The sequence below is a fragment of the Nycticebus coucang genome, chromosome 22 (assembly GCF_027406575.1).
Source record: "Nycticebus coucang isolate mNycCou1 chromosome 22, mNycCou1.pri, whole genome shotgun sequence".
Taxonomy (NCBI): Eukaryota; Metazoa; Chordata; class Mammalia; order Primates; family Lorisidae; genus Nycticebus; species Nycticebus coucang.
In genome coordinates, this window is record NC_069801.1 from 20,203,717 (window position 1) to 20,227,103 (window position 23,387).

The 23,387-nt window shown below is 43.9% G+C and overlaps 1 protein-coding gene, 1 long non-coding RNA gene and 1 pseudogene across 2 annotated transcripts in view; 2 read left to right on the forward strand and 1 right to left on the reverse strand.

Annotated features, from left to right (window-relative positions):
* The first annotated feature begins 2,071 nt into the window (after positions 1–2,071).
* LOC128575424 (uncharacterized) lies at positions 2,072–3,666 on the forward strand. Its single transcript, XR_008376991.1, has 3 exons — positions 2,072–2,215; positions 2,794–2,826; positions 3,333–3,666. It is a non-coding gene; the product is annotated as an uncharacterized LOC128575424 (long non-coding RNA).
* Positions 3,667–9,808: 6,142 nt separating this feature from the next.
* The window catches only part of CEP85 (centrosomal protein 85), a 49,977-nt gene continuing 36,398 nt past the window's right edge, over positions 9,809–23,387 (forward strand). Inside the window, 2 exon segments of the mRNA XM_053577048.1 lie at positions 9,809–9,942; positions 18,908–18,980. Coding sequence (XP_053433023.1) covers positions 18,926–18,980 — 55 coding nt within the window. The 5' untranslated portion in view covers positions 9,809–9,942; positions 18,908–18,925.
* On the reverse strand, positions 12,295–13,337 carry LOC128575408 (centromere protein K-like; annotated as a pseudogene).

The following is a 23,387-nucleotide window of genomic DNA, read 5'->3' on the forward strand; positions in this document are numbered from 1 at the left end:
CATGTCGAACCCACCAGGCTTGGGTGCATGTCGCTGGCGTCCTACCTACTGAACTATGGGTGTTGCCCAGTTATATTATTTTCATTCCCATTTTATAGATGGAGAAACTGAGGCTCAGTTTATACAATTGGTAAATGGCAGACTTTACTAAGTGTTAGGAACACAGAGATAGAAAATCTAAGTCGGAGGTGGGGGGTGGGGCTCACACCTGTAAGGCTGGTGGATTGCCTGAGCTCATGGTTTCAGGACCAGCCTGAGCAAGAACAAGAACCCATCTCTAAAAAGTAGCTGGGCGTTGTGGCAGGTGTCTGTACTCTTAGCTACTTGGAAGGCTGAGGGAAGAGAACTGCTTGAGTCCAAGAGTTTGAGATTGCTGTGAGCTGTGACATCACAGCACTCTACCAAGGGTAACAAAGTGAGACTGTCTAAGAGAGAGAGAGAGAAAGAAAGAAAGAGAAAAATCTAAGTCCTTATTCTCAACAATCTAGGGAAGGAGCTAGGTTTCAGGATTTCTAGATCCTATTTTATTTTATTCATTTATTTATGTATGTATTTATTTATTTGAGACAGTCTCAGTTTGTCACCCTCGGTAGAGTACCGTGGTGTCATAATTCACAGCTACCTCAGATTCTTGGGCTCAAGCTTCTCTCCTTAGCCTGCTGAGTAGCTGGGACTACAGGCACCTGCCACAACACCCAGCTATATTTAGAGATGGGGATCTTGCTGTAGCTCAGGCCGGTATTGAACTCATGAGCTCAGGCAACCCACTCACCTGGGCCTCCCAGTGTGCTAGGATTACAGGCGTGAGCCACCGCGCCCAGCCCCTAGATCATATTTTAATAACAAGCACAGGGAATCATTCATTACCTTATGTATTCCTGAAAACAGCCCTATAAAGTATTATTTCCCCACTTAATAGATGAAAGAACTAGAGAGGGCTCAAAGAGTTTAGGTGACTTGACCAAGGACACACCAGGGGTCTGTTCGTGCTCCAGAGTCCAGGTTCTGAAATACACCACTACCAAACCTGTTAATGCATGTAATTTCTCCTTTGTCAGGAGGAAATAGAACCTAGTGATTAAGGGTATGGGCCAGCGCTGAAGCCAGATCGCTACCTGCAGAACACTGGGCAACCTTCTTTGAGCCTCAGTCTCTTCATCTTTTTAAAAGGGAGGGGGGCGCAGGCGCGGTGGCTCACGCCTATAATCCCAGCACTGTGAGAGAGTTGCTTGAGGTCAGGAATTCAAGATTTGCCTGAGCGAGAGTGAGACCCTGACTCCTAAAAAAATGGAAAAAACCCAGCCCTGCGCTGCGGTGAGCGTCTGTAATCCCAGCGGCTTCCGGAGGCTGAGGCAGTGGGATGCCCACAGCCTGAGTCTGAGGTTGCAGTGAGCTATGATGCCATTGCACTCTGCTCAGGGCATAGGGTGGGACTCTGTCTCAACAATAATAACAACAACAAAAAGGGCGGGGAGTATTGTCTTCTTCACAGGATTGGTGTGATGAAATGAAATAATCCATGTAAAGTTCTCAGCAAGAGACCCAGCATTTATTCATGTATGTAGGACAAATAAAAAGCTGGAACTCATTGTCCATCTACACCGTCTGCCCATGCCGGGGCTCCTAACCAGTCCAGACACTGCCTCTTCCCACAGTTGCCCAGTCAGCAACCGGCTGCTCCAGGGTCTGTGGGCCAACGGGGACTCTCTGGAAGTGACGCTGGCCTTCAACCTTTTCCGCTTCTTGACCAGCGATACGCTCTACCTACATGGCCGCGTAACCCTGTGCGATAAGCGAGCAGGACGACCATGCCAACCGGTGAGCAGGCAACCTCGGGGACCCTGGAGCAGCCGCCGCCCACCCCACCAAACAATTAATTTCTTGGTGGCCGGACTCACGGCAACTCACCGGGCCTGGAAGCTGATTGGCCTATCCTGCCACGGGCGGGGCTTGCGGAAAGACCGGAGGGGCGGGATTTTGAAGATCTAGGCCTGCGGATTGGTGAACTCACTTGGGGGCGGGAAAGGAGTCGGGGACTATCTGGAGTCTGGTGCAAAGTCCCTTACCCGGCCAGCCTCGCTATGCGTTTGCCTGTATCGCCCACAGACTTGTCAGAAGAACCCTCCTGGAAGCGAGCAAGCCTGGCAAATCCGAGCGTCAGAGAGCGTGGAGCGCGGCGACAGCTGGGTGGTGTTCGGGCCCATTCGAATAAGCGGTAACTGGATCGTTGTGGGGCCTCCCTCCTCTTCCAGAGCCTCCCGCTTTTGTGCTGAGACTTCCACTCAGTTAACTGAGTCCCCTTCTATCTTTATGATCTCTTGCTCCTCACTAAATGCAGGTTTCCTCCCCGAAGCCATATTCTTCTTGGTGCTTTCTGCGCTCTAGAGAGGTCTCCTGCCCTCCTTGCATCCTGTTCTCATTCATTAAACTTCGAGTCTAAGCCGCCTTTCCCTCCCTCTTGACCCATTCTCGCCTTTACTGTCACACCAGATCTTTCTTCTCCCAAACTATCCCTTGTGCTGGTCTTTTTGGTAAATTTTCTTTGCTAGTCTAGAACAGTCACTCTCTTCCTTCTATTCCATAATAGTCCTCCGAAGTTCTACCCCTCTCTGGAAAGCCTATCTTCTCAGTAAATCCATTCTCATTAGAGGTAGAGGGTCCATCTTCACACCTTTCTGAGGTCAAAATGGGACTGGACCCTTTGCCTAATCTTGATGAAATGATGGGAGATTGCCGGCCTTGTCCTCTCAGGATGGCACCTTGAGCTCAATCTTTCTTTCTATGTGATTTCAGAGTCTAATGCCTCCAGCAGCAGAAGCTCAGCAGGTTGGTACAAAGGGATTGTTATGATGAAGGTCTGAGGATTACACGAGGGTTTAGGGGTGCACACTGGGTCCTGGCATGTCCTAGTCTTGGATTCTGTTTCTACTCAACTTTTGTGACCTGGGAGAAATCAGTTAATCTCTCTGAGTCTCAGCTTCTTAAGTCTCAGCAGTACAGCAGCTGTACTGCTGAGACTTTTATCCCTTATCAAAACCTAAGACTACCCAGAAATTATTGAAAATCAAGATACAGGGCCAGGCAGGTAAGAATTATAAATGAGGGGGCTTGAGTGGTTCCACACTAAACTAGACAGTGCCTTTTATCACTGTTATCCTCATCCTACCCACCTCTAATCACAATGGCACATAGTCCCAGAAAAGCTCTGTTGAAAGAATAAATGAATGGATTACTAAATAATCTCCCAAAGTGAACTATCTAAGCCTAAAAAGTTTCCCAGGCTTTCAAAGCCACCTAATCTTGTTTTGTAATTATTTTTTTCTTTCCTGCAGGAACCTGGATGGCCATCTTTCTCCTGATGTTGATAGGTTGGACGCTGGGCTAAGATCTTGCCCCCCAAATCTAGTCCTTGGCCTCTAGTTTACTTGCCTGAAGCAAGAGTGGAGTGGAAGAATATTTAGGGAGAGGCAAGTAATCTGTCCTCTTGTCAGGGACCAGAGAGGTTGGGGGTGAAAAAGGGCCTGATGTGTGGCCCCACTATAGTAGGTAAGGAGTGTGGCTGCTGAACATTTGGCTGTGTTTCCTCATCCCATTCTTTTCTCATCTCTGAAACTCTTCAGAGGAATGTTGGGTTGCTCATTATGGTAGGGGGAGGTGCAGAGGGTATGGTCAATAAACAGCAGGGAATTCTACCTTGTCTGGCTCCTTTCTGTGTAAACTGACCATAAGGACTCAGTGCTCCAGGTCTCAGGGTTGAAGGATTGGGGTAAGAGATGGTATGAGAAATCACTTTACATTCTATGGGTCACAGTTTCCCCACATGTAAAATGAGAGTTTGATCATGTGATTCCTGCTTCAACACGGGGACACTATGAGTCTGTTAAATTTAACAGTCTTTTTTTTTTTCTGTCCATTCTGGTGTGTCCTAAAAATGTAACCATCTTAACATTTCATTTGCTAACATTTTATTGTTATTTAATGCTTTAACAGCTCCTGGAAAAAAAATTAAGTCAAACGACTAACCCATATTATTTTTTCATGTACATCAAAGTCACACATCTATTAAATCAGCATATAACTAATTACATTTCATTAAGAATTCATATCAACTTTACAGGTCTGGAGTAGACTGCTTAAACAACACTGCTAGCAAAGGTGTTAATCCTTGCCTTTAAAGGAGGTAGAGGAAATATGTTTGTGTGTGTATATATATGTGTGTGTGTGTGTGTACATTATATATGTATATGTATATAGAGAGATGTCCATATATATCTATATCTCCTGAAGGATAAGGGCAAAATACTCTTATCTAAATATCTCACAAAGAGAAGAATGAAACAAAATTAAGTAAACTAGGAAACTATTGAACTTAAACCAAATTAGTTAACCACATTAAAGAAGCCTTGATGCTGTATAACCCTAGATGTTTATAAACATAATCCACCAGACAACATTAAACGTGTAGGAAAGTGGTAGCTCTAATTATACAATTAAAACTAAGTTGGCTGGCTGGATGCAGTGGCTCACGCCTGTAATCCCAGGAGTGGGAGGCTGAGGTGGGAGGATTGCTTGAGCTCAGGAGTTCGAGGCTTGTCTGAGTGAAAGTGAGACCCTGACTCATGAAAAAAATGGAAAAACCTAGCCGGGCACTGTGGCCAGTGCCTGTAATCCCAGCAGCTTTAGAGGTTGAAGCAGCAGGATGCTCACAGCCTGAATCTGAGGTTGCCATGAGCTACAACGCCATTGTACTCAGCTCAGAGCATAGGGTAGAACTCTGTCTCAACAAAAACAACAAAAAAACCAAGTTGGCTGGGAGAGGTGGCTTACTCCTGTAATCCTATTGCACTCTGGGAGGCTGAAACAGGTGGATTGCCTGAGCTCAGGAGTTCAAGACCAGCCTGAGCCAGAACAAGAATTCATCTCTAAAAAACAAAAAAAGAAAGAAAACAGCCGGGCATTGTGGTGGGCACCTACAGTGCAAGCTACTGGGGCAGCTGAGGCAAGAACATCACTTGAGCAGAAGAGTTTGAGGTTGCTGTGAGCTATGGAGCCATGGTACTATACCAAGGACAACAAAGTGAGACTCTGTTTCAAAAAAAACAAAAAACTAGGTTGCAGTTAATTTTCCATTTTCTTTTATTAAATCGAAGTGGATCATAGCTGGCCAAATCCAGTCCTTTTTCAAGGAGTAATTAATACAGTCAGTATCGGGCGGCACCTGTGGCTCAGTGGGTAGGACACTGGCCTCATATACCGAGGGTGGCAGGTTCAAACCCAGCCCCTGCCAAACTGCAAAAACAAGAAAATAGCCGGGCATTGTGGCAGGCACCTGTAGTCCCAGCTACTTCAGAGGCTGAGGTAAGAGAATTGCCTAAGCCCAAGAGCTAGAGGTTGCTGTGAGCTGTGATGCCATGACACTCTACCAAGGGTGACAACGTGAGACTCTGTCTCTACAAAAAAAAAAAAAAAATACAGTCATATCATCAAGTGATAGTTCCCTTGATACGTTTTATTAAAATGTGTGAATGCCGTGAATCTTTTGAAAATTATAAAGTAACTGAAAATCTCATATCTGAAGATTGATTGGTTTTTTTAAATATTTATTTATTTATGTATTTGAGACAGAATCTCACTCTGTCACCCTGGGTAGAGTGCCATGGTGTCATAGTTTACAGCAACCTCAAATTCTTGGGCTCAAGCAATCCTCTTTCTCTAGCCTACCAAACAGCTAGAACTACAGGAATGGGCCACCACGCTCAGCTAGTTTAAATTTTTTTTTTTTTTTTTTCAGTAGAGATGGGGTCTCACTCTTGCTCAGGCTGGTCTCTAATTTGTGATCTCAAGCTGTCCTCTCACCTCGGCCTCCAGAGTGCTAGGATTACAGGCATGAGCCACCTGGCCCACCCTAAAGATTGGTTGTTAATATGAGTTGAAATTAAGTCCAAAAGGGTCTGTTAAAATATAAATATGGCGAGCAATATAGTAAGACCCTGTCTCAAAAAAAAAAAAAAATATATATATATAATATATATATATGCCTGTAGTCCCAGCTACTTGGGAGGCTGAAGTAGGAAGATAGCTTAGCTCAGGAGTTTGAGGCCAGCCTGGGCAACATAGCAAGACTTTGTCTTGAAGAAAAGAAAAGAAGTATTATATATATATATAATATAATATTTATAATATATGTAATAAATACATATTTAATTATAAATGAGTGATTCACATTTGAAAATTGTAGTAGATAATGCTGTTACTTTTAAACTATAGATATCCATCGAAGAAAACTGTACAAATGTACTGTTGGCTGGGCGGCGCCTGTGGCTCAAGGAGTAGGGCGCCGGTCCCATATGCTGGAGGTGGCGGGTTCAAACCCATCCCCGGCCAAAAAAAAACCACACACACACAAATGTACTGTTGGCTATTTGTAAATTTAAATCTCAACACTTATGTTTCCAGTCAGGTTTCTCTTCCATTGTCTGTATCATCTCTTCAAATCTTCCCCAACTTTCTTTCTTTCCTTTTTTTTTTTTTTGAGACAGAATCTCATTTTGTCATCCTTGGTAGAGTGCTCACAACAACCTCAATCCCCTGGGCTCAAGAGATCCTCTTGCCTCAGCCTCTTAAGGAGCTGGGACTGCAGGTACCCACAAAAACACTCAGCTATTTTTTTGAAGAGTCGGGGTCTCACTCTCACTCAGGCTGGTCTCAAACTCCTGAGCTCAAACAATCCACCACCTCAGCCTCCCCAGAGTGCATTCCCACCTTTTTTTGTTTTCATTCCCACCTTTTTTTGTTTTCATTCCCACCTTTCTTAATCCTCTACATGTCTGTTTCCTTTCTCCTCCCATATGCCTTTCACAAAAGAAACAGAAGCCATCAAGTTGCTTTCAATTTTCAATTTTTTTTTTTTTTTTAGAGACAGAGTCTCACTGTGTCATCTTCGACAGAGTGCTATGGCATCACAGCTCACAGCAACCTCCAGCTCTTGGGCTTAGGTGATTCTCCTGCCTCAGCCTCCTGAGTAGCTGTTTTTTTTTTTTTTGTTGTTGTTGTTGCAGTTTGGCAGGGGCCGGGTTTGAATCTGCCACCCTCGGTATATGGGGCCAGCACCCTACTCACTGAGCCACAGGTGCCGCCCTTAATTTATTTTTTAATTAACATTCTCAACTTTATACCCATGAGTCCATAGATTTATTCATTTAGACACCCAGCTTTACCTCCCAAGCCAGCTTTTCTGGCTCAGCACCTGTAGCTCAAGCAGCTAAGGCTCCAGCCACATACACCAGAACTGGTGGGTTCAACTCTAGCCCAGGCCTGCCAAAAAACAATGACAACTACAACCAAAAAATAGCTGGGCATTGTGGCGGGTGCCTGTAGTGCCAGCTACTGGGAGGCCAAGGCAAGAGAATGGCTTAAGCCCAGGAGTTGGAAGTTGCTGTGAGCTGTGATGCCATAGCACACTACGCAAGGTGACAGCTTGAGGCTCTGTCTCAAAAACAAAACAAAACAAAAAACAAAGATTTCTGGTTCTAGTTGCATATAATACCCAGTTTTATTATCCAGTAAATCTTCTGTTTTATGGCTTCTATGTTCTTGCCTTAAAAGGTTAAAAGAGAGGGCAGGAAGGCGGCACCTGTAGCTCAGTCATCAGGGCACCAGCCACATACACCAAGGGTGGCGGGTTTGAACCCGGCCTGGCCAGCTAAAAAAAAAAAAAGAAAAGAAATTTTAAAAAAAGGAACTTATAATTGATAAAAAAAAAAAAAAAAAAAAAAAAACAGAGAGAGCGAGAGAGGGCAGGAAAACTAGCTGGGCATCATGGTGGGGGCCTGTAGTCCCAGCTACTCTGGAGGCTGAGACAGGAAGATCACTTGAGCTCAAGAGACCGAGGTTGCTGTGAGCTATGATGAAGTCAAGGTACCCTACTCTAGGTGGACATAGTGAGATTCTGTCCAAATAAACAAACAAACAAAAACCCAGACAAACAACAAAAAACAAAGAGGGAACTTTGGAACACATTCCTAGGATCCTTAACTCTAGAATGAATTTGTTTTGTTCCCCCCTGGGCTAGAGTGCTACGGCTTCAGCCTAACTCATAGCAACCCCAAACTCTTGGACTTAAATGATTCTCTTGCCTCAGCCTCCCAAGTAGCTGGGACTATAGGCGTCTGCCACAACGCCCGGCTGTTTTTTGTTGCAGTTGTCATTGTTTAGCTGGCCCAGGCTGGGTTTGAACCTGCCAGCCCTGGTGTATGTGGCCGGCATTCTAACCACTGAGCTACGGGCGCCAAGCCCTATTTATTTATTTATTTAGACACAGAGTCTCACTTTGTTGCCCTCAGCAGTGTGCCCCGGCTCATAGGTCACCACAGCATCAAACTCTTCAGCTCAGGTGATCCTCTTGTCTCAGCCTCCCAAGCAGCTGGGACTCCAGGCCACAACACCAGGCTATTTTTTTTTTTCTTTTTAGAGACGGGGGTGGTCTGGAACCTGTGAGCTCAGGCAATCCACCCACCTTACCCTCCCAAGTGCTGGGATTACAGGCGTGAGCCACTGCGCCCGGCCTGGTGTCTTGCTCTTACTCAGGCTGGTCTCTTAACTCCTGAGCTCTGGTGATCCACTCGCCTCGGCCTCCCAGAGTCCAAGGTTTACAGGAGTGAGCCATAGCGCCCGGCCTAATTTTTCTATTTTAGTAGAGAGGGAGTCTCACTTTGCTCAGGCTGGTCTGGAACTCCGAGCTCAAGGGATCCTCCAGCCTCGGCCTCTCAGATTGCTTGGATTAAATGCGTGAGCCACTGCCTCTAGAGTGAATTTGAATTTGATCCAGTAATGAACTCTATTTATGTCTGGTTCTTCAAACCCAAGAACCTTTTTTTTTTCCATATAACTTTATAATGCCTCTTCCTCCCAAGTCAGGTTTCTAGAAAACTAGAATTTCACCATCAAATATTCATTCCTTTGGCTCTTGGCTTTGTTCCTCCTTTGAAACAATTTTTCTTTTTTTTTTTTTTTTTTTGTAGAGACAGAGTCCCACTTTATGGCCCTCGGTAGAGTGCCGTGGCCTCACACAGCTCACAGCAACCTCCAACTCCTGGGCTTAAGCGATTCTCTTGCCTCAGCCTCCCGAGTAGCTGGGACTACAGGCGGCCGCCACAACGCCCGGCTATTTTTTGGTTGCAGTTTGGCCGGGGCCGGGTTTGAACCCGCCACCCTCGGTATATGGGGCCGGCGCCCTACCGACTGAGCCACAGGCGCCGCCCTGAAACAATTTTTCAGTTTGATGCAAGTACATATTAACGCAAATTAACAGTTCCTTTTCCTGGTACCAAGTCTGGGCCGGAAGGCAAGTCAAGACTGACCCTTTACACTAAGCCCCGGTCACAGGCTGACCACAGACTCCCAACCAGACCCAGCCCTGACCTCCTGCTTCAGATGGGAGGACTGATAGATGGGTGGTGAAACTCGAGGAGCGTGAATCTTGTTTGGTGCCCTTTCTATTTTAGTACAGACGCCAGCTTCCCAACTGTCTCCGGTCCTGCAGGCTACCTCAAGCAGAGGTGAGCAGGGTTCCCCCTAAAGGCAAGACCCAGCTAGCGGCCGCGGAGAAGTTTCCAAGAGGCGGCGGGGTCATGCGCAGAGAGATCCGCCCGGCCTGCCCGCAGGGCAGCGTGCGGGGGGGGGGGGCGGCACCGGGGCGGCTCGACTCCCGATTGGTCAGAGGCAGGCATAAAGGGGAGGGAGAGTGGTGTGACTCGGCTCCCCATTGGTCAGTGGGCAGAAAGGGAGCGGGGCTGGACGGCGCGCACACTGAGGCGCGCGGCCTGGCGGGCTTGTAACGGCTGTTGGGCAAGCTGTGGAACTGGCCCACTGTCCACTGCAGACGTGGTGGCCGCAGTCGGTGTCCCCCAAGTGAGGGATTTCGTCTCCCGCTTTCAGGCTTCCGTAAGTTTTCCTCGCTTGCGGGCCCCTGTGGGAGTGACGGACCTCGCTCCTCCTCCTCCGGTAGCCCGGGCCAGGCTGGGGACCCGTTGGGGGCCGGGCTGGTGGGGAGAGTAGCGCATGCGCTTGGCGACTAAGTCGCAACCCCTCGGGTCACTCATGGTCTCGGCTTCCTAAGATAATGCCTCCCCCACACGCCCTCTGGTGTCCCAGTCTCCTCCCTTCTCGTCATCTTGCTTTCTCTTCGGTCATTCACTCCACAGCAGTTGCTTTACCTGTGTGCTGGGCCCTGGGTCGGTGGTCAGAGTAACCGCGGGAGGCACATTCCTTGCCCTCACGGAGCACATCGTCCCGGGAGAAGAGTGGACTTTAAGCGGGTCGTTAGCGCTAAGTGTAGGGTGGAGAAATTTTTACAAACAGCACAACATAGAGGGCGCTGATCTAGTTGGAGAGGTCAGGGAGCCCTCCCGGAGGAAGTGAAGTTTGAGGTGAGATTTCAAGGATGTATAGAGAATTAAGGTCGGGGCACAGAGTGTCAAAACTCCGGGGATTGTGTATAGAACAGCCCCCACAACAAAGAATCATCCTATCCAAAATGTCAGAAGTGCTGACGTTGACGAACCCTGCTCTAACAAGAAACTGGTACTTTGGATGAATTGAAAGTTCGGTGTGTCCAAGTTTATTTGTTCACCAGAAGGCATTTAGCACTTCAACCCAGTAAACCAGGGGCATCAGAACCATGTTTTTCTTTTATACTTATGTATTTTCAGCATATGGCACAGAGCCGGCAGTAGTAGGCATTCAGTAAAATTTGGATAATGAAATGAATGCTGTGTACTAGGTAGGGAGGAGTGGTGATAACCAGGACTTGTCTGCTTTATAATGGTCTGGTTTTTATGTCCCAGTACTTGTTCTTTGTAAAGGCAAGTTCTTGTCTTTCACAAAGTCTGGTTTAATGAATGATCAAGGCTGTGAAAATAGTGTGATGGTGAGAAATTCCTACTGTGTCTGTTTTAGCTGTCTGTGTATCCCTTCAAATCCTCTCCTGTCTTGATGTAGTTCTCTCAACAGCTGTGAGTGTGATGTTCATACTAAGATTGTAATTTTTCAAGGGGAGAAATGAAACATTGGAAATCTAATCCTTAGAGGGTAGCAGCTTGAGAAATAGAACCTGGGTGAGGACCAAGGGCAAAGTGAAGAAATTGTATGAGCTGTCCCTTGACTTCCTTTTTTTTTTTTTTTTTTTTGACTTTTAAAAAGAATTTTATTTACAAAAAATTCACAGAGCGGGCGGCGCCTGTGGCTCAGTCGGTAAGGCGCTGGTCCCATATACGGAGGGTGGCGGGTTCAAACCCGGCCCCGGCTGAACTGCAACCAAGAGGTAGCTGGGCGTTGTGGCGGGCGCCTCTGTAGTCCCAGCTACTCGGGAGGCTGAGGCAGGAGAATCGCTTAAGCACAGGAGTTGGAGGTTGCTGTGAGCTGTGTGATGACATGGCACTCTACCGAGGGCGATAAAGTGAGACTCTGTCTCTACCAAAAAAAAAAATAAATAAAAGAAAAAAAGAAAATTCACAGAGCATTAATAGAATGTTTGCGAACACAATTTTGTTGGTAATAATTAACAGAATCAAGAGCGAATTAATAATGTCACTTGATATATAATACAAATTAGATTATTTTCATACTAGTTTTATCCATTTTTATAGCCCAGTTTTTTGCAAATCTAGAAATAAGGCAGTACATATGAAACAAATTTGCTAAATATTTTTAAATTATGCCAACTTCTCCATGAGATGTTATTTCCATTTTAAAACTATCTTCAAGGTAAATAACTTTTCCACTATAATTCTTAAATATAAAGAATCAAATAGAACTCAATATGCATAAAAGATAGTATTATAAATTTAAAAAGAAAAATATATAAACAATATCAAATTAACAAAGAATTTTCCAAAGAATATTGCAAAAGGAAATAAGGTACATTAAATGTTTTTGTCTAGAATATTATTTACTTGTGTTCTCATCCATACAATTTAAAATGCCAAAGCACTGACTATGAAAGGACCATTTAAAAATGACTAATAGGCGGCTCCTGTGGCTCAAGGAGTAGGGCGCCGGTCCCATATGCCAGAGGTGGCGGGTTCAAACCCAGCCCCGGCCAAAAATAAATAAATAAATAAATAAAATAAAATAAATAAAAATGACTAATAGATGGCAGCCTATATCATTTAAAGATAAAAGGAACATAGACTATGTGCTTCGATTTTCAAATAATGTTCTTTATCCAAATAGTGCTGTGTTTCCATTATCCTAGAATGACAAGATCTTTTACTATGTGAAAAAGAGATCATCCTTTTACTGATGGAAAGCTTCTAATCTTATTTGAGTTGGATCTTCTGGATGTCTTAAGGCAATTCCATTACGCAGCAGTTCAATATAAGGAGGCCAAAAGGAATCACTAATTTTGACATATGGATCATATGGAACATCAAATCATCTATTTATAAGAATCCCTAACATTTCATGCAGTGTTATCAGCTGTGCAGTTGGCTCTTGAACATTTTTCTGTTTCTTTTCCACATTTCCATCAGGCAAAGGAAAATGGTCTAAAAATTCACCCAAGGTAATCAAGAGTTTCTCCTTATATTCTTTTATATTAAATATTTTAGTTTTCAGTTCATTTAAGATTCTTGACTCAGAAAATGGCACAACCTCACTTTTCAATTCACTGTGTAGTATATTAAGAGATTCCATTATCTGTTGCTGTTCATCTAATCACCGTTGCTCCCTTGCCAAGTCCTCCTTTAACTTTTCATTCTTTGAATAGTAGATAGGACCATTTCAAGATTATGTCTCAATTTTTAGAACTCTTCTTGTCCTAATGTTGTTAAAACATCATCAGTCGGGTGGTGCCTGTGGCTCAGTCAGTAAGGCGCCGGCCCCATATACCGAGGGTGGCGGGTTCAAACCCGGCCCCGGCCAAACTGCAACAAAAAAAATAGCTGGGCGTTGTGGCAGGCGCCTGTAGTCCCGGCTGCTCGGGAGGCTGAGGCAAGGGAATCGCTTGAGCCCAGGAGTTGGAGGTTGCTGTGAGCTGTGTGAGGCCACGGCACTCTACCGAGGGCCATAAAGTGAGACTCTGTCTCTACAAAAAAAAAAAAAAAAAAATCATCAGTTAGGGGAATTATTTCAGGTGTTTCTTTTTGCCATTGTCTGAGTTCAGCAGTTAAACATTTCGCTTACAGAATTAATAATGATAGTTCTTCCATATCTCTCCACGTTTCTTCACATTCTTTAGCAAGTTCTTGTTCAGTATCTGTAATATCTCCCACATCTGTACTACTATCTAGATCCAGGTCTTGCTGATTCATTGACATGTTGCTTTGTGATTTTCTATGCCTTATGATAAAAAACACCACACAGCCACAGACTTCAGTTCTCCTCAGCGCTTCTTAATCTGCTCTCTCCCTTGACTTTTGAGCTGTTCCCAACTGCCTTGAGGCTTGCAGCTCTGGTCTGAGGTGAGAACTCCAATTTGTATTGTGGTGCTTCCTTGATTTCTCTTTTTGTGTTTTGTCACACGTAGAATGCTGATTAGACTCCTAGAGCACTGGAGCACAGTCCTGGTTTTTTATTTTTAAGACAGTCTCACTTTGTTGCCCTTGGTAGAGTGCTGTGGCTTCATAGCTCATAGCAACTTCAGACTCTTGGTTTCAAGTGATCCTCTTGCTTCAGCCACCTGAGTAGCTGGGACTACAGGTGCCCAAAACCCTGCTGTTTTGTTAGAGACAGGGTCTTGCTCTAGCTGGGGCTGGTCTTGAACTCCTGAGTTCAAGCAATCCACCCACTTCGGCCTTCCCTGAGTCCTAGGATAACAGGTGTGAGCCACCCGCTTGGCCTTCCATTTGCCTTCTATTCATTTATATTTTTCTTGGCTATGTGATTGGTTCTTTGTGTTGCTTCTTAAATTCATTAATTTCTTGCACTTTTATCCTAGGAAATTTCTGTCTCCTTAATGGTCCTAAAAATCTCTTGTAGCTCATCTGTTTCTGAAATTAGTAGGAAAAAGTCAAGAATGGGTTTTTACAGGCTGGGTGTAGTGGGTCACACCTGTAATCCTAGCACTCTGAGAGGCTGAGGCAAGTGGATTGCCTGAGCTCACAGGTTCCAGACCAGCCTGAGCAATTGTGAGACCCTGTCTCTAAAAAATAGCCAGCTTTTGTGGCTGGTGCCTATAGTCCCAGATACTGGGGAAGCTAAGACAAGAGTATCGTTGAGCCCAATAGTTTGAGGTTGTTGTGAGCTATGATACCACAGCATTCTACTGAGGGTGACAAAGTAAGACTGTGTCTCAAAATGGTTTGTTGCAAATTGTTGTTCTTTTTTAAAAATTGAGATATGATTCATACATCATAAAAACAAATTTTGTGTGTGTACAAATTAGTGGTTTTTAGTATATTCACAAGGTTGTGCAGCCATCACTACTCTCTAATAACAGAACATTTTGTTTACCCTGAAAAGAAGCTCCGTGTTAAGGAGTCTCCCTATTTCTTTTTTTTTTAGTAGAGACAGAGTCTCACTGTACCGCCCTCGGGTAGAGTGCCGTGGCGTCACACGGCTCACAGCAACCTCTAACTCTTGGGCTTACGCGATTCTCTTGCCTCAGCCTCTCGAGCAGCTGGGACTACAGGCGCCCGCCTCAACGCCCGGCTATTTTTTTGTTGCAGTTTGGCCGGGGCTGGGTTTGAACCCACCACCCTCGGCATATGGGGCCGGCGCCCTACTCACTGAGCCACAGGTGCCTCCCGGAGTCTCCCTATTTCCTTACCCTCCCTCCCCCCTTGCCATGAATCACTAATCTACTGTCTGTATGGATTTGCCTATTATGGCATTTCATATAAATAGGATCAAGCCTTCAGTGTTTGATTTCTGTCACTTAGCATGTTTTTAATGTTCATCCATGTTGTAACACCTATTAGTACTTTATTCCTTTTATTGCCAAATAATATTCTATTGTATGGATATAACACATTTTATTTATCCTGTCATCAGTTGATGGAAATTCAGGTTGTTTTCACTTTCTGGCTATTGTAAATAAATCTGCTATGACCATTCTTCTACAAGTTTTTGTTTAAACATATGTTTTTTCATGTTTCTTCAATTTATACATAAGATAGAATTGCTGAGTCATGGGGAAACTCTGTATTTAACTGGGAGTTCTCTCATCATCCTATTTTCAACTCATCCGAATTTGGAAAGGTCTCAGAATGGGGTTGCCATTTTTTTTTTTTTTAACAAAAATATATCAAATTTATTTCAATATATAGTTTCAGTTTTAAATTAGAGCTGTTAAAATTTGTTATCATTTAAAATTATCAGAATTGTAGAAGACATTAAATAGCTATTAGAAACTGAATCAGTGAATAAAATTATTGGTCCAGGAATATATAAAAGCCATGTTTAATAGAGAAAAGGTCCATTTATACTACTTAACTGACAGAAACATACTTTAGCTCTTTATTTCTAATGATAGCACATTCTCATTAGACATAATTTATTCTTTTCACCCAATTTCTACTATGCCAACAAAATGTTTTCCAAATTTAAGCCCTTCTTTAACACTTACAAAGTGTAACTTAACTGTGAAGAGTTTTTTTTGTTTGTTTGTTTGTTTTTTGTGGTTTTTGGCCGGGGCTGGGTTTGAACCCGCCACCTCCAGCATATGGGACCGGCGCCCTACTCCTTGAGCTACAGGTGCCGCCCAAAGAAGTCTTTTTTTTTTTTTTTTTTAATGGGGGAGGGGGAATTGGCAATGTGTTTAACTGTGAAGAGTTTTTTTTTTTTTTTTTTTTTTTGTAGAGACAGTCTCACTTTACTGCCCTCCAGTAGAGTGCTGTGGCGTCACAAAGAGTTTTTAAAAAAGAAATGTGAGGGTGGCGCCTGTGGCTCAATGGGTAGGGCACCGGTCCCATATGCCGGAGGTGGCGGGTTCAAGCCCAGCCCTGGCCAAAAAAAAAAGAAACGTGAAATTTTAGTTTTTGCCTTAACCCTGTTTGACCAAAAAGTACTGGACACCAGTACCATATAAATCAAAATAAAGAATGGAATAAAAAACAAAAGTAGTGTCTATATTTCAAGACATTTTGTTATCTTTTAAAGAAAGGGATGAAGAAAAGGTTTGATAGTCACAGGAAAGGAAATCACTAATAAGTTAGTAATGTAATGTCATCATTAACTCATTGAATGATACTAGCCATAAATTGAAGCTTTGATTACTGAACAAAGCTTCTCTCACCCAGTATGTGAAGAACTAGGATTTTGGAAGATGTTACCATTTCTTTGAAGCAGTGAATTAGTGAGAGTTTGGATTTTTGTTTCTAAGAGAATACAGTAAAGGCCACTACACTAAAGTACATTAGAGAACTAGTGCCATGTAACCCTTTTTTCGCCTCCAAAATTGATTTTCATCTCTAAGAATTGTGTTTTGTGAATGTTCCCCAACTTTTGATGGGCTCTTATAAATTTAGTTTCTAAATTCATACTTTTTTATATTCCAGGGACTGTTACTATGCCACTTGTATTGACACGAACTGCCAAGTAATCATAATAAAAACATTAATTAAGCATTTAGTATGTGTTAGGTACTGTTGTAAGTTAATTATAAAAGAATTAGGTCATGTCTTTATCCTCATATTTATATGAATAAATGAGGCAGAGACATATGAAGAAATTTGCCCAAGGTTGCATAGTCAGTAAACAGCTAGTATTCAGGTATATTTGTTTAGACTTCACATATATTTTGCTGTATTCTCAGCAACTTATCCATAGAATACTGCACATATAAATGTTTTGGGTTTGTTTTTTTTTTTTTTTTTGGCCAGGGCCGGGTTTGAACCTGCCACCTCCGGCATATGGGGCTGGCGCCACAGGCGCTGCCTTGTACATATAAATGTTTTAAGGGGTGGGGAAATGGGAAGAAAACCTCAAGTTCCCAGCTAAAGACTGGGGTTCTACCTAAGACCACAAGCTCTGTTGGCGCCTGTAGCTCAGTGGATAGGGCGCCGGCCACATACACCAAGGCTGGCAGATTCGAACCCAGCCCAGGCCACCTGAACAACAATGACAACTACAACCAAAAAGTAGCTGGGTATTGTGGCGGGCGCATGTAGTCCCAGTTACTTGGGAGGCTGAGACAAGAGAATCACTTAAGCCCAAGAGTTTGCGGTTGCTGTGAGCTGTGACACTACGGTACTCTACTGAGGACATCAAAGTGACTGTCTCAAAAAAAAAAATAAAAACTCCACAAGCTCTGTTCATTCCTGTGCATCATATGACTAACTTTCGTTACTGGAAGAATTAAGGAATTTGTTTTATGTTAATCATAACTGAGGCTGTAATACATCACTACTGGCTTGATTTTTTTCTTTTTCTTTTTTTTGTTTTTTTTTTGAGACAGAGTCTCACTTAGTTGCCCTGGGATTGAGTGAGGTGGCGTCATAGCTCACAGAAACCTCAAACTCTTGGGCTCAAGAGATCCTCTTGCCTAGCCTCCCGAGTAGTTGGACTACAGGCGCCCACCACAATGCCCAGATGTTTTTAGAGACAGAGTCTTGCTCTTGTTCAGGCTGGTCTCGAACTCCTGAGCTCAAGCAGTCCACCCGCCTTGTCCTCCCAGACTACTGGGATTTTAGGGGTGAGCCACCGCGCTGGACCTCAAACCTGCAGCACCTACAGGTATTCCCGGGCGGTCTCCCATCCAAGTACTAACGAGGCCCGACCCTGCTTAGCTTCGGAGATTAGACATGTTTCTTTATTGAGACAAGGTCTCACTGTATCATCCAGGCTGATCTCAAACTCCTAGGCTAATCCTCCTGCCTCAGTCTCCTGAGTACCTAGCACTATAGGCATGTACCACTGTGCCAGGCTTTGGTTCTTTAGTTCTTTTTCCACCCCATCTTCTCGTGTGTCCTCATGGCAAAAAAGACTCATGGCAAAGTTTGTTAATGAAAAGTAAGATATATATATATATATTTTTTTTTGTGGTTTTTGGCCGGGGCTAGGTTTGAACCCGCCACCTCCAGCATCTGGGATTGGTGCCCTACTCCTTGAGCCACAGGCGCCGCCCGAAAAGTAATATTTTTGAGGCCAGATGTGGTGGCTCATGCCTGTAATCCCAGCACTCTGGGAGGCAGAGGCTGGTTGATCCCTTGAGCTGGTGAGTTTGAGACCAGCCTGAGCAAGAGCAAGACTCCGTGTCTTAAAAAAAAAAAAAAAAGGCCAGGCATTGTGTTGGGCACCTGTAATCCCAGCTACTCAGGAGGCTGAGGCAAGCAGTTCGCTTGAGCCTAAGACTTTGAAGTAGATGCTATAGCACTCTACCCAGGGTGACAAAGTGAGACTCTGACTAAAAAAAAAAAAAAGAAAGAAAAGAAAAGTAATGTTGGGTGGCTCCAGTGGCTCAGTGAGTAGGGTACTGTAATTGTAACAAAAAAATAGCTGGGTGGGAGCAGCTGTAGTCCCAGCTACTCAGGAGGCTGAGGCAAGAGAATCGTCTAAGCCCAAGAGCTGGAGGTTGCTGTGAGCTGTGATGCCACAGCACTCTACCGAGGGTGACAAAGTAAGACTCTGTCTCTTTAAAAAAAAAAAAAAGTAATATTTTTGGGTTTTGTAACAGCTGGAGGGTTTTAGGATCTTATGAAATTTATGTTGAGAATCTCTGTTTGGTTCTAGGTTTTCTCTGGTTGGTTTAGGGAAAGAAGTAGGATGAAGAAGTGCTGGGTGTTGCTTTGCCTTTTAAAATATCCTTGTAAGTAAAACGTGGAATACTTGAATATTCTATATGACGGTTTCAATCGAATGGGAACTAAGTTATAGGGAATTAAAGATAACTGAGGAAATCTAACTGATTATTCCTTCATTTTTTAAAATGTGGATTATCAGTATATATGGTTATTTCTTCATCCTACAGTTGGCTCAGATAACTGTGATGGCCATGCAGGAGAAATACCCAGCTGAGAGGATCTCTCACACCACTTCACCAGGTGAGTAATCAAAGTTTTCTGGGTTAAATTCTGATCTTTGGGCCTGCCTTGTTGGCTCATACCTGTAATCCTAGCATTGAGGGAAGTGGAGGCAGGAGGGTGGCTTGAGATTAAGACTTAGGGAGTAGCCTGAACAAGAGCAAGACCCCATTTCTATTAAAATAGAAAAATTAGCTTTGTGGTGGTAGGCACCTATAGTCCCAGCTACTTGGGAGGCTGAGGGAGGAGGATTGCTTGAGTCCAGGAGTTTGAGGTTTCTATGAGTTAGGCTGAGGCATAGCACTCTAGCCCAGGTGACAGAGCATGATTCTGTTTAAAAAAAAATTCTGGGCAGCGCCTATGGCTCAGTGGGTAGAGCACCAGCCCCATATACTGAGGGTGGCAGATTCGAACCCAGCCCTGGTCAAACTGAAAATAGCCAGGCATTGTGGCGGGCACCAGTAGTCCCAGCTACTTGGGAGGCTGAGGCAAGAGAATCGCCTAAGCCCAAGAGCTGGAGGTTGCTGTAAGCTGTGATGCCACGGCACTACTAAGGGCGATAAAGTGAGACTCTGTCTCTAAAAAAAAAATTCTTCTGGAAAAGCAGGTTAAAAAAAAATTCTGATCTTTGTTCTATTATTTCATATTCTTTAAGGGAAATACTGAGCAAATAAGCGTTCATTGAAATGCTCATACTAAAAGAACAAAAATAATATCCGACTACATTGAATATAAAAACAGATCTCTCTGAGGGAACAGTTATTTCTCTCAGGTCCTACATGGCTTTCCACAAGACCATGTGATTGAGAGGGGACAACACATAAAGGATTGTAACAGAATGACTTTGGCAAATAGTTCCGTTTGAAACCAGAAAAACACAGCAAAAATTACTGTGTCTGTGTTGTCTTTGTCCTCTGGATGGTTCAGTCATCTGCTAGCCTACAAAGATCGGAATTCTTTTGGGATGTCAGCAGTCTTGGTTGGGTTGTCACTTGAGAATTTATCACTAGAATAGATTAATAGTTTTCTTTTTTTTTTTTTTTTTGTAGAGACAGTTTCACTTTATTGCCCTCGGTAGAGTGCTGTGGTGTCACACAGCTCACAGCAACCTCCAACTCCTGGGCTTAGGCTATTCTCCTGCCTCAGCCTCCTGAGTAGCTGGGACTACAGGTGCCCACCATAACGCCTGGCTATTTTTTGTTGTTGTTGTTGCAGTTTGGCCGGGGCTGGGTTTGAACCCGCCACCCTTGGTATATGGGGCCGGCGCCCTGCTCACTGAGCCACAGGCGCCGCCCTAGATTAATAGTTTTCAAAGTTAAATAGATATGCCAAGTATATATATTAAGTATATATAGTTGTCCCTCAGTATTCATAAGGGATTGGTTCCAAGACCTGCAGAAACCAGAATCTGAGAATGCTCAAGTCCCTGATTTAAAATGGGGCAGTATTTGGTATAACCTAAATCCTCTCATATACTTTAAATGATTTCTAGGTTATTTATAATACCTAATGCAATGTAAATATTATGTAAATAGTAGCTATACTATGTTGTTTAGAGAATAATGACAAGAAAAACAATTCCGTCCATATTCAGTATAGATGCAATTTTTTTCCTGAATTTTTTTTTTTTTTTAAGAGATGGAGTCTCACTTTGTCACCCTCAGTAGAGTGCTATGGTGTCACAGCTCACAGCACCCTCCAGCTCTTGGGTTTAGGCAGTTCTCTTGCCTCAGCCTCCCGAGTAGCTGGGACTACAGGCGCCTACCATAACGCCTAGCTATTTTTTTGTTGCAGTTTGGCCGGGGCTGGGTTCGAACCTGCCACCCTCCATATATGGGGCCGGTACCCTACTCACTGAGCCAAAGGTACTGCCCTCCCTGAATATTTTTGATTGGTTGAATTCATGTTTTTTGAACCCATGGATATGGAGGGCCAGCTGTATATTAAACATATATAAATATATATATGTACTACCTAGGCATATTAAGTAGATACATTTCAAATAAGTAGGAAGTAGTATTTTAGGAATGTTGAATTTTTGAATTCTGGGGGATTTATAAAGATGAGGCCATATTTTATACAACTGAGAGTGTTTTATCTAACTGAAAAATCTGCATTGCCTTACTCATGATAGATATTTGGTGTGTCCTCCTAGGCATGCTGCCTTGCATAGAGTAAGCACTATTCTAAGTATTGATTGAATCAGTTCAAGATTCATTCAGCAAATATTTATTGAATAGGCTTGGTGCCTGTAGCTCAGCAGCTAGGGCTCCCACCACATACACCAGAGCTGGCGGGTTCGAACCCAGCCCGGGTCTGCCAAACAACAATGACAACTACAACCAAAAAACTGCTAGGCATTGTGGTGGGCACCTGTAGTCCCAGCTACTCAGCAGGCTGAGGCAAGGGAATCACCTAAGCCCAAGAGTTTGAGTTGCTGTGAGCTGTGACGCCATGGCACTCTACTGAGGGCAGCATAGTGACTCTGTCTCAAAAAAGATATGTTTATTGAATAACTGCTATGGGCTACATACTGTTTTAGAATTGTACAATTTCTTTTTCTTTTTCTTTCTTTCTTTTTTTTTTTTTGAGATAGTCTTAACCGTTGCTCAGGCTAGAGTGTGGAGCCCCGTGGCATTAGCCTAGCTCACAGCAACTTCAAACTCCTAGGTTTAAGTGATCCTCCTGCCTCAGCCTCCCTAGTAGTTGGGACTACAGGCACTTGCCACAACACTGGAGAAAAATAATTGTTTCTATTTTCAGTAGACCTGGGATATTGCTCTTGCCTAGGCTGGTCTTGAACTTCTGAGCTCAAGGAATCCTCCCACCTCAGCGTCCCAGAGTGTTAGGATTACAGGCGTGAGCCACTACTTCCAGCCAGATTGTACAGTTTCTATGATAATTATAATACATTGGATTGTAGCCGTTCCTAACAAAACTCACTGCCTTTCTGATAGCTTTTTCTCTTTTCATTATTATCTCATGCAGATGGATAATGGTCTTAATGTTTGTTAAGGATAGTACTGATTGGACATATAACAAAAAAGTTTAGCTTTCAAACTTGAATTTTGAAATAAGCATAACATTTTTATTTTAACAAGTATTTAGAATTTATTTAGGGTATGGAGTAGGTGGGTGGGAAGGTGGTAGTGATGAACAGTGAGAGATTAGGCCAGTTGAGGTGGCTTATGCCTATTATCATAGCGCTCTGGGAGGCCAAGGTGGGAAGATTCTTCGAGCTCAGAAGTTCAAGACCAGCCTAAGCAAAAGCAAGACCCCAGCTGTACTGAAAATAGAAAAAAATTAGCCAGTGTTGTGGCCAGCGCCTATAGTCCCAGCTACTTGGGAGACTGAGGCAGGAGGATTGCTTGAACCCAGGAGTTTAAGGTTTCTGTGAGCTAGGCTGAGGCAACAGTGGAGATTCTGTCTCCCCCATCCCCCCGCAATAAAGAATGGAAGATTCATAGCAATAACAGGGACTAGTTCCAGGTTGCCAGGAATATGGTAAAAAAAAGACATCAATCTTTTTTTTTTGACGCAGTCTCACTATGTCACCCTCGGTAGAGTGCTGTGGCATCACAGCTCACAGCAACCTCAAACTCTTGGGCTTGAGCGATTCTCTTGCCTCAGCCTCCCAAGTAGCTGGAACTACAGGTGCCTGCCACAACGCCTGGGTATTTTTTTGTTGTTGCAGTTGTTTAGCTGGCCCAGTTCGAGTCCGCCACATTCAGTGTATGTGGCTACACCATAACCACTGTGCCGAGGACATCAATCTTAACTATTTACAAAGACCTGGCAAATTATACACTGACTAGAGAGATGAACCTGTATAGACTCACCAAGAGGTCAGATTTCTTAGCTAGAATTATACCAACTTGGTATAGCAGCATTGGCTAATCTCATGTGCTTAGGAGCTCTGACTGTTACTTATGTCTTTTGTTAACAGTTATTGCCAAATACTGAGTATATAAAGATTGTGCATATTCTTTCAAATTAAGCAGTCCATTATGACTCAAAGAATAGAAGGCATCTTTGAGGGCAGTGCCTGTGGCTCAGTGGGTAGGGCATCAGCCTCATATACCGAGGGTGGTGAGTTTGAACCCGGCCCTGACCAAACTGCAAAAAAAAAATAATAGCTGGGCATTATGGTGGGTGTCTGTAGTCCCAGCTACTCGGGAGTCTGAGGCAAGAGAATCGCCCAAGCCAAGGAGTTGGAGGTTGCTGTGAGTTATGATGCCACAGCACTCTACCGAGGGCGATAAAGTAAAACTCTGTCTCTTAAAAAAAAAAAAGGGCGGTGCCTGTGGCTCAGTGGATAGGGTGCCAGCCCCATATACTGAGGGTGGCAGGTTTGAACCCGGTCCCGGACAAACTGCAACAAAAAATAGCCAGGCATTGTGGTGGGCGCCCGTAGTCCCAGCTACTCAG